Below are 12,087 nucleotides of genomic sequence, written 5' to 3'. Positions count from 1 at the left end.
ATTAACTCAAAGGTTTTTTTATGCAGTGCGACCTGAGAACCCGTGAAGCCAGATCCACCCACTCCACATGTGAATCCTTCTCTGCTGCTCTGAATATCCCTCAGAAAATATTTCACCAAACTGTAATTTAAGTACAAATAAAAAGTTGGCAGAAAGTGAACTTGTAAATGCAACCATGAAAATGTAAGTACCTGATCTGTCGGTGCAGAGGTTTCTGCAGAGAAAAGATCGAAATGTGTGAAACTTAACAGTTGAACTGTGCCTTCTCTCGAGTTCTTTGTGCAACAAATTCACAACCGTAGTAAAATAAAGAGTTAGAACCAGTAGTTATTAATCCCTCAGCCATATAAATAACGGCTGGAGTTTTCTTTCAACTTCTTTCATTTTTATTATTTATCTTTTGCTCTTTAAGATTATCTCCATCAAACCTAATTGCAAATATTTTAAAAAGTAATAGTCAAATGGCCTCGTCACCCAAAAAAATATCCACAGTTCATGTGTTATGCCATCCACCACTAACATTAGAGCACGGACTCAGAGCCCACTGTTTATGTTGTTGTACAAATTCAGTGATATATAACATGACCTGCTCTTCCCAGGACAATCAGTAATTTAGAAGCTGGGTTGTTGCTCTTTGTTACATGGTTTGATTTAAAAGTCTTTATGCTGTGAAGTTTGCATTCAGCCCAGTATTTTGGGTTTTAATATGAAATGTCATCATTATATGTGGGTCAACTGTGGAACAAGTTGCTCAGAGGAGGATAGAATCTTTATTTGACTACATTCAGCACTTCTGCTTAACTTATACATAACAACACATGAGCCAGTTTTATAAAATGTGTTCCTGTTAATGCTAATTTGAGCTGCAAACCATACATGAAAGCACACAGTCTCCAAGGACGTTTATTCTAGACAAGAGTCACAGCTGAAGAAAAACTTCAGACACTATGTGCACTGACTGCAGATGAAACAGATTCAAAAGCCATATAAAATCATATTTACAGTTTGTATGTGTGTATTTCAGTTTGTTTATACTGTACGTCCACATGTTGGCCAGTCAGAAGCCAAAAACGGAGCTGCCAGAGGGGGGATGGCTGGATACTGCTAAGAATGCTGGGTAACATGCGAGTCCTCTACAGGGCTCCACAGGTACATAAACACAAGCACAAATATGCACGCACCATGCGCACACACACACACACACAAGACAGCAGGTGAGAGTGGGTTTGGCAGTGTTTCCACAGAGAGGACTCTGCAGGCAGCATCTTCTGCTGCTCTATTGCTGCTAAGGCTGAGCAACAGCTGGTTCTGTTGGATCCATCACACACACACACACACACACACACACACACACACACACACACACACGCACACCTGCTGTCCTGGTCTCTGGTTGATGCTGCTGGGTTGCCACTTGCAGAGACAGCACTCATCATCTCTATAGATTCTGCATGGAACACAAATTAACAAAGAACCCCTACTGTGACACCCTGCAGTACAGACTGTACATCAAACCTCAAAACCAGGAACACGACACAGGGGGCTGATCATAATCTATTGGAACACAATGCAGAAAACCACCCTCACCAAAAGCAGCAGCACTGGTGGCTTAATCAAGTACTAAAAGCTGATTTTTTTCCCCACTGCCTCAGATGGAAGAGCAAGAGCACAATGTTGCATCCATGTATAATGGACAGGTCGTCGTCGTACCTTACCGAAATCAGTAACTTGTCAGTTACCTGTCAAACGCATTGACAGTTGAACATACAGTGCTATAAGACTGCAGGTAAACAACAATCAACACAAACATTTAAAAAGGTACAGGCTTAACCAACTATGGTGGGAGGAGTGTAACATCACATGCTCATACCCACCTGGTTACCTCTAGTCCATGTCAAGGTGTGAATGATCTGGAGAACTGTCCAAGCGTCAGCTTTTATTCAGCTTAACTAACTTTAGAGCTTCAAAATGTGGCCTGTCCTACAGGTTCCCCACACAGAGAATAACAAAACACACCTGCCACCTGTCTTATTTGGATTTTGCTAGAAAAAAAAATTGCTCACTCAGAAACAAAATATCTGTACAGAGCTGAAACTGCTCATTACAGAATTAGACAAACAAATCATCTGCACCTGAAGACTTTGTTGTTTCAAAATCACTATAACACATTCACTGAGCTATTATTTTAATCATTTTCATTTATTTACTGTATTCACAGCAAACAAGTACCAAACTGAGCTGCACTTGTAAAGAACAATGAAAGAGTGAGAAAACATCCTCAAGACCCAGCAACCTTTGACACATACAGTGACAGAGTCTTCATAGACAGAGAGAACGACTGAGGCACTGTGGAGAGAGATAGGGTGTCAGAGAGAGACAGAGACAGGGAGCTACTGATGTGAATCATGCAAAATTTATGGGAGCAATAAAACTGTTCAGCATGAGGTGCCGATGGCAGAGGAGCATTATACACTGAAGCACTGGGTAGCAAAAGATAACAAGCACAAGCAGAAATAATACAAGCTAAAGTCTTGCCTACAAGACAATTCAGAGGGCAGCAGTGGTCTGCCTGCCACTCGTACCTCACCGAAACTGATCAGTAGCAGAAAGATCCTTAGGTACTTAAAAATAGATCCTTTGTACACAGCAGAGGACAAAGGTACATTTACAGTATGTGTACTAAAATAATGTGATATTTCCAAAAGTCTTAACATTCAGCTGCCATGTAATCTGACTATTCACTATTATCCCCACAATACAGACTGCACAGACTTTAGTAAGTCACCATTAGCCAGGACACTTGTCAGCTTTAACACATTAACCAGGTTTATTTCCCTTCTACCTGTTAATATAAACCAGGTATTCCTGGTAAACAACAGTTTATCAGTTTGGCTCCTAATTGTCTGATTTAGTTTTTGAGGACAATAGACTGTAAAACTCTAAAGTGTTCAATTTACAATGATATAAAGCAGAAAATAAGGCAGCAACTCATCACGTCTGAGAAACAAACTCGGCAACATTTCGTAGTGTTGTCTCACATACGGTGGCCTCTGTAAGTCGTCGACATAGACACATAAATCCACCTCAACTCTCATTATCTATTTCCTGTCTACAGTGCATGTTCTCCTCTGTGGGCCTTGAAGTCTGAACAGGCATCCAACATATTGTCAGCTGCAGCTCTGAAGGTTGTCGTGAGTGTGCTGGAGTTTGCACAGGACAAGGTGAGAGGTACAGTCAGAGGAAGGGGACTGTGTACACACAGACACACTTCATCCAGATTTGACAAGGTTAGTTAATCATCTGTCACAGGGACATGGAAACAGACAGACTCGTCTCTCCTCTGTCTGTCCTCCATCTCTCCCCCTCTATTTATCCCTCATCTCCTCCTCTATTCCTTCACTGTGTCTCTGTCCAAGGGCGACTGTCCTTTCTCCCGATATTAACCTTGCATCTCTCCACATGGTTTATCTTGTTCTCTGCCTTTCATTGTGTCTGTTTCCTCCACTCTCTCACTCCACCACTTCCATTCTCTTTAAACCCTATGAGCCAAGGCTTTTCCCATCACTGGTGGGGACAGAGCTTTCTCTACATCAGGGGTGGCCAATTCCAGTCCTCGAGGGCCGCTGTCCTGCTTGTTTTCCAACTATCCCGGTCAGAAGCTGGAAGATACCATCTTAGATGAAAGTGGAGTGAGGAAAGATAAAGTGAATTGGTATCTTCCAGCTTCTGACTGGCTGAAAACACCTGAGCCAGGTAATCAGCAGCAGGTCAGGCAGGGCTAGTTGGAAAACAAGCAGGACAGCGGCCCTCGAGGACTGGAATTGCCCACCCCTGCTCTACATCATTCACTACTCTAATTACCTCCCAGCCGTTTAGCTCAAGGTAAATCCAGAGGTCCTTCTTACAAAGAGAGATAGAGAAGGATGTAGGTAGAAAGACAGATGAATGGACTGATGGACATATGACGAGACAAGGAAGACAGAGTATGCTGAGCTGTAAGAGGGAATGACCGAGGTGCAGACGAAGTAAAAGAGGGAAAGATAGCAAAAGATGAGAAGAATCGAAGAAATGAACAAAGGGGAAGTGAAGAAAAGGGAAAGGGTGAAAAGAGCAGGGAATGAAACAAAGTGATGGTGTAATCTGACATAGTGACCATCGTATCAAGCAAATCATGTAGTCTGAACCAGGAATAAAGATGAGAAGAAAGGTCAGAAAAGGAAAGGTGAAAAGAGGAGGTGACAGCATGAAAAGAGGAGAGTGAAGTCAAAGAAAGGGGAGGAAAGAAAATGAAAGGAAAATAGGAAAAAGTAACAGAATGAAGGGAAAACTGAAGAAAAGGAGGCATAATAGAGGCATAAAGAGAAACTGCAGGGGAAATGTGACCAGGGATTGTTAAAGAAAAGCCAGAAGAAGAGAGAGAAGGCGTGAAAGAAAAAATCCAAAGAAAGCCAAAGTAGAGAAGGTGTATCAGAGGCTGTGTGGAGGCGATGAAAGGTGTGCCTCTATCAGCAGCTCGCTGACGGAGAGAAACACCAGGGATGGAGACACCAGTCAAGTCAGGAAATAAGAAAATGATTAAGACCGATTTAATGTCACGCTGCCATCAAGATAAAATGTACATCAGTCACAGCAAGACTGATGTTACCGGCTCTTCCTCACTTCTGCCTTCCTCACCACACTCCAGCAGTCACTCACTCAGTCATTACACTCTTCTATTTCTTTTTCCCCATCTGGGCCCATATACCTTCCCAAAGCCAGGCCCCCCTGAGCCTTCAAATCATATGCACACACACTTTTCTTATGGCTTCTGCCTTCTATCATCTAACACAGAATCTGTTGAAAACAATTTCAACCATTGGGTTTACACTGATTATTTCCATACGAAGCCAAACAAAGCACAAAAAAACTGCTGAGAGTCGAATACAGAGAGATAAAGCATGTGTGTGTCTCAGTGAGCATTTGCCTCCATCAGCACCATGTTTCCCTCAGACAAACCGCTCTGCTGTTCACTAGAAATTACAAGAAGCAGAGACTCAGCTGCTGGTCCCTCAGCGTCTACAGACCACAGTCCCGTCCGGACTGGGTGTGTACTGTCCCTTTTCCCTGCTCCAGGACTCTGCTTCTCACACTCTACACAAAGCACAAACTTGACTCAGAGCTTATAAATACTGCCCCCATCAGCTTGCTGGTGCCTATTACAACGTTGTAGACAGACTGTTGGCAGTGTGCCGCCGTCAGCTTTTCAATGAATCTCTCTAAAAGGAATTCAGAGCGAGAAATAAAGATGACATTTACTGTAGCTTGAAAAGGAGATTTTCTTCAAAACATTTAGTCATCTATAACTGAACTGTAAAAACATTTTGCCAGTTAAAACAAAAGGTAGTGTTTCCCAAATGAATTAACTTGTTACAAACACCTAAGAAATGAGTATTTTTATCTTAAGGAGGACAAGACAATAAAAATGATGATATTTTACAGTACATGGACACTGTCTGGTAAAGCCTGGTGAACCTTTGGACTTACCATTACATTTCCCTCCATTGATAGGATCGCCATAGTAACCGGGCATGCAGGTCTGGCAGTGCGTCCCTGCTGTCAGGTTCCCACAGCGCTCGCACACGCTGCCGTTCACACACCTGCTGTGACCATTACACTGACACGCTGGCAGGAAACACACAAAGTAAAAGATGCAGTTTATCCCAGTGAGGTGATCTAATAGAGCAGCCTTGCAATAAACCCTAAGTTCAGGTAGGTTGCACTTGTTTTTATTGACAGATATGTTGATTTGACTTAACGGTAACTTTGGAGATTAGTTTGTGGTGCTGGTGACTTCACATGAGTTGTGCTGGGATAAGGTTGTGTTTTGATTTCAGCAAGGAGACAGACACTGTCAACTGTGCATGTGAGCAGCTTACTTTGAAAAACTCATTCACCTCAATGTAGCCAATAGAAATACAGGCAGGTGACAAATGAAAGGGAAAACCCAATGCAAAGAGTCTCAGTGAGGTGCTGGGCCACCACGTGCCACCAGAACAGCTCCACCTTGGCACCGACTCTCCAGGAGGGATGAACACTGTTCTTACAACAGATGTTCCCTCATGTGGTGTTTTGATGATGGTGGTGGAGACACTGTCTAACACACCGCTCCAACATCTCCCATAGCTTTTCACCTGGGCTCAGACCTGGTGACTATGAATTTTCATCCTCATCAGACCAGCCAGTGGCCATTCCGTTTATTCCTTCAATTTGTCACCCATCTGTATGTGAACTCTGAAAATGTATCCTGAGCAACATATAGTGAACATATTGATCAGGTCCAGTGGTTCACTCACCCGCACAGTCGATAAAGGCCCAGTTGTAGCCTCTATCAGAGCTACAGAGACTCTGGTCCAGCGCCATGTCCCTGTCTCGCAGTCTGTCCTGGTCTTGGGGCCAGGCCCTTGCAGGCTTCAGGGGGCCTCGATAGGAGCCTTCCATGCAAACGCCCCTACCAGTGTTGCTGGGATCACCACACCAACCGCACTCGGATCTCTCCAGACACTCTGCGCATGTCCTCAGACCTGAACAGTTCTGAGCTGGGAGTTGAAAGTGAGAGAGGCAGAGACGGAGGGGGAGGGGGGAAACCGGAGAGGACATAGGGAAGCACAAGAGGAAAAACAGAACAAGTGAGGAGGTGTGTCAGGTTTCTGTTTCCACAATGGAATTACAAACAGGTACCATTTGTCAAGAGTATAAAAGCATTTATAAGATGTTTTCTCTATTTGATCAGCTGAAGAGCCTTCAGTGATGGAATCAACCCTCACTAATCTTCTTACCATTTTCTGTTTTCACCTTTTTGACGACAACATTTATTAATATATTTCTTTCCCCCACCACTCCACATGTGGAACAAAGCATCTGTATTCATAAAGTGGATGCAACGTTCAAAAAGGTTTTACTGGAGCAAAATATAAGTGACACTTCTTAGAGGTATGGTGCTCAACACTTGTAAAAGAAAGCTAAAACCTCCACTCTGAAGCCCAGTTTTGTTCAGCGAATGTGCCGGAGAATAGGAGATGGGTGACAAGAATAAAAACTCGGGTGTTTGTTCTGGGGTATAACCAGCCTTCCAAAGTTTCCTTCACAGCTTATTTTTGAACCCGTCTCTCCTGTTGTGCTCTTGTTCTCAACATCAACCTGCCTTCCTGTCATAAGAAATTTGAGTCTACAAAGAGAAGGTGGTAATGCACACTCAGACAGAAGACTCAGTGGGTATCTTGGTGTGAAGAAACCCAGGAGGTTGAGAGAAGTAATATCCGAGATGTTTTCTTTTGTTATAGTCCTGCAAAATTATTCAAGTGCAGCATCAAGTAAAATATAAATTTTCACCAGAAGTTGCTTCTCTTTTGAACACGGGCCATTTTCATAAGCCCCAGATGTTCTAGCTGAACCTACATCTCTTTCTCTCTCTGTTCCTGTTAGCTAGCTCTGCTGGAAATATGCCCCTTGTCCTTGGTATGTTTGTATTATTCAACTGTAGTGATGCAGATTCATTTGTTCTCTCTCCCTCTTTATAAGCTTCTGCTCTGCCTTTCTAAGAATCCCTCTCTGCCACAGTTTACTTCTCTTCTGCATCTTTTTTCTGTTTCTATTCACTAAGACATCTTTACTCATTGAGTGCTGCTTGCTTCGCCATTATACCCTCTCCTCACTCGTTTCCTGTTATTCTGGTTTCATTCCTGGATTACTTTTAAACACACCACTTCTCCACTTTTTTCATTTTCTCTCATGTTTCTCCTACGGTGCTCTCCCCTCCGTGTTTTACTTTCCCCTCCCCTTATTTCATTTCCTCACTTCTCCTTTTAAAACCTTACTGGATCTCCACTGGATCTCCCTAATCCACCACACCAAACACAGTTACATACCCAAGAGCAAACTTTAATATCTGATAAATACCAGGTGGGCACTCACTTGACAATTCACATTAAAATCAACCCTTTCTACAACTGATCAGACCATCAAATAGTCTGTCATTGGTCTTTACTTCCAACTTAGGAGCATAGGAAGTGAAGACTGATACAATATTAAAACTGATTAGGAGAAAACAATCACAAAACTTGGTGAGGGGCATTTAACATCCTAGAACTCAATTTTATCTTTTATACTAAATTTGTGGCCCACTGTATTAAGTACTACATATTTTGTGCAGTAACCTCTGAACTGTGATGTGTAGAAGAACCTCTCTATTTATTTAGTTAGACTATTCACTGAGGATGCCTTGGTGGATGTCATTTAGATTGGAGGACATTTGTTATAGTTCTCCACTTCTCTCTCGTGTCCATCTCCCCACATTTCTTTCCTGCCTCTTTGTGACCCACTAAAGGCAAAAAAAATAAACCATGATCAAAATGCAGGCTACCTCAGCTTATCTTCATAAAAGGTATTCTTTTCTAGCTTGTTGGACTCTCAGGAGCCGACATCAACAAACAGAAGTCACATGACCTAAACATGCTGTCAGGCTCTGTTAGTCAACTTAAATCTCACCTTGAGACATGGGTCCGGCTTCACAGATCAATTACTTCATAACACCTGAGAATTAATTTCTAAAAAACCACACCAAATGCTTGAAGAGTCACTTTTATGACTCAGGTTACTTTTACTGTAAGAAAGATGAGTACACTCATTCCTCAGAGTACTGCTCTCATACCTTAAAGTATATTGATGCAGAGTTCATCTCCACACCGACTGCCTCCCTGAATACACACTGAAAGGCAGCTCATTAGAGAAACATGTCAAAATCAGTGAAAGGAAATGGATCGGACACGTCTGGCAGCAGCCAGCATGCCACACATATGATGCAACAGGACCTGAGGACACCAAGTGACACCAGTAGAAGCAGCTCATTCAGAAGCAAGAGACGCCAGTCAAAAACAAACTCCTGCACAAACAGAAAATATGAAGTTCTTAAAAGTTCACTTGCATAACTGTGGTTTGTGTAGATGATACAATTTACCTGCTACATCCTCTGTTTTTAAAAGCATTAGTTACCTGGCTTCATCTGTGTTTCACATAGAAAGAACTGAGGTTACTGCCTCATGCAGTCTTGTGGAGTGCACAAGAGAGAGCATGAAGGTCCTATGCACACATGTGCTTGGAGGGTTTAAAAGGCTTTAGTTTAAGTTAACAGCACCAAGATTTAGCTGTACCTTGTGCTGCTAATTGCATTAGCTCCAGGCTATTTCTAGGGTAAACGTCATTATGGATGGTGCCTGTTCTCACCATGGGGGAGGGGAACTAATGTCACAATTAAAAATCAAATATCTGATCTAATCACGACCTAAAGATGAAACCGTTGACTGAGTGTTGACTACAGACTATGTTTATCTTTATGTATATTAGTCAGGGTAAAACAATGAGACTGATTTCTGCACTTCAAACTGCTTAAGCTTATGTCCCTGTGACTTCATGGAAGAAGCTCATGTTTCTGTCTCTTCACTGGACCAACGTTTTTATAAAACAATAGGATATGTAACTGAATATGTGAAATCTTTACTCTGCTGGCAGTGAGGTCGAGTCACTAGAGTCAAGTCTGAGTCACCAAAGCATAGCCTGAACAGAGTCCCTGTTCCCCGAGTCATCCAGGTCTACATTAAACACAATTACCACAGCTCTCACCATTTTAAAAAGCGTTTACTTGTCAAATAAATGCACTCGTAGGTGGGCACACACACTCTTATAAGCAAAGAATGTGAACTTATTTATTGATAGGCAGAGTATACACTTCATTGGAAGGCTGAAAAAAGTATGCAGATGAAATTGTCACATAAGCCAATGAAAGCCTGTTTCATAAGGGGAAATACAGTAACTCACAATCAGGCTGGGATTGAAAAATCAAAGGAAGGCCCCGAACGTCCAAATCTGACTGCAGACGTGAAACTGAAGCTAATTATTTCAGAAGGTTGAGTTGAAGTTTATGTAGTTAGCCTGCAGCTGACATGAAGAGATGGGAGCGATACACAAAGCCTCGGGCCAAATTCATCTAATAAAGAAATGACCCAGTTCAAATTGGATCCTCAAATAAGACATAGATTTTTGTGAAACTGAGGTCGTGAATCCTTCAGCTGCAGCTCACAGGTCTGGTTTCCAACACAAGACAAGATTAATCCATAAACCAGAGAAGTGAAGCAGAAAGGTAGGTAAAAGACACTATGCAGCAAAGAGTGATGGCGTGCACAAAAGCAAGTGATGGCTGGAAAAGTATAACATGTCATATTTTACATTATATCCTGTACTTTGAGCAACGAAGGTAAAAAGTAGCAGAACAAAAGCCTCCTACACACCTTCTGTCACCAAACTGAGATTTGAATAATAAAAGTGAAATGGAGAACAAGAGCATTACATAAGCAATGGAGCTAAAAGGAAGGAAGGGGAAAACAATCGGAGGCTTGCTAACAGCTGTCTACACGCCGACGAGGAATAACAATCACCAGCTACAAGACAAAAAGTTTCTGAAGCCGTTTCCTTAACTCCTCAGAAATAACAACAAATTGACTGTGTGTCTAACAAAAGACAGAAAACACCAATAAGAAACTTCCTCAGGGGAATACTTTATACTGACACTCTGATTGTCTTTTCTTCCAGAAACTTGTTAAACTGCAGAATAACATGTACTTCATCTTAACTTCATCAATGAACATTACTGAAACCAAGCAGCACTTTCTTATTTTAGCTAATTCATGCTGCAATAATGTCAGGCTGTTTTTGTCTAGATTTGTTAACTGAACCATCAATAATTTGGAAAAAGAAAGCAAATCAATATACAAAATAATTGCTTGTACACAAAAAACAAAATTCCTGCAGCTGCTTGTTGTTGATTCCATTTATCATGCAGTAATTGGAGAGATGTTTTTGTTATTTAGCCAAGCCTCACTGATATAAATAGGGTGGACAAAATAGCCTGTCAGTACAACACAATCCAATTCAACTGCAGAATAAACTGCAGGGTGAAAACTGATCACACAGTTGAATCAACACCTCTGTGACAGAGTCTGAACACAGGCAGAGCATTATTGCCTTCATGGAGGAGGATTTACTGCAGCACTGTTGGATTAGACTGGCCGTGGGAAACCCGTGAGCCACCGCGCTCAACTCGCACAAGATGAATGTTCACTAGCGGCCCATGTAGTAAATGAGTGGCTGGATTAAGTCAAACATCTAGAAAACAATCTCCATCCATCCATTATCTATACCGCTTACTCCTGAATAGAAGTAAAGCGAGGTAGAAGTGAACAAACAAAATAAATAAATAAATAAAAATCTGTCAACATAGGACTCAGTGCATGTCAGTGGAAAAAACAGGAAACATGTTTTGTTTCCACTTAAACGAGGCTAATGTTTTCTTGCTGTACATGTCAGCCACAGGAATGTCTTAAGATTTGGCTGCCTACCGTTTTCTCAAACACATCCCAGGCTCCAAACTGAGTGAGGCTGCGCCTGGTTGCCTGGATTGTGATTCTTTGTCTCTCACAACATTCCTGAACCCACACTCTTCCTCAGACAGATCCATGAGGAGAAGCAGTGGTAAAGCTGAAAAGCAACATCCACCATCCCCAGGGAGCGTTAAGAGACAGAAGAGACTTCATATGGAGTCTCGTTGCGTGTCACTGATCAATTTTCTGCTCGGCAGCTACAGTACATGTGAGGTTGGAGTATGTGTGTGTGTGTGTGTGTGTGTGTGTGTGTGTGTGTGTGAGATGTATGTAGACCTCACTGCTGAAAAGAAAGGGATCGATAGAAGTCTATAATGACTACATTCACACACATTTGCATCATCAAAGGCATGAGCAGAGTACACCATGACGGACCGGTACATCGACCACATTACTGTAGAAGCTGCACCGATCCGCCTGTCAATCTCCTGTTCCATCCTTCCCTCACTCGTGAACAAGACCCCAAGATACTTGAACTCCTCCACTTGAGGCAGGAACTCTCCACCAACCTGAAGGGAACAAGCCACCCTTTACCGACTGAGAACCATGGCCTCGGATTTGGAGGTGCTGATTCCCACCCCAGCCGCTTCACACTCGGCTGCAAACCGCCCCAGTGCAT

General features: G+C 42.4%; 1 protein-coding gene across 4 annotated transcripts in view; it reads right to left on the bottom strand.

Moving 5' to 3' along the window:
- Positions 1–12,087, bottom strand: part of LOC109963813 (attractin-like protein 1) — a 175,376-nt gene that overhangs the window by 115,287 nt on the left and 48,002 nt on the right. For all 4 annotated transcript variants that reach the window (XM_020606673.1, XM_020606675.1, XM_020606676.1 and 1 more), the window contains 2 exons: positions 6,333–6,575; positions 5,524–5,661 (listed from right to left, as the gene is read on the bottom strand). In XM_020606673.1, the coding sequence (XP_020462329.1) occupies positions 5,524–5,661; positions 6,333–6,575 (381 nt within the window). The remainder of the gene's footprint in view (positions 1–5,523; positions 5,662–6,332; positions 6,576–12,087) is intronic.

The sequence above is a fragment of the Monopterus albus genome, unplaced genomic scaffold, assembly GCF_001952655.1.
Source record: "Monopterus albus unplaced genomic scaffold, M_albus_1.0 scaffold80.1, whole genome shotgun sequence".
NCBI lineage: Eukaryota > Metazoa > Chordata > Actinopteri > Synbranchiformes > Synbranchidae > Monopterus > Monopterus albus.
This window is presented reverse-complemented; position numbering and strand designations above follow the sequence as displayed.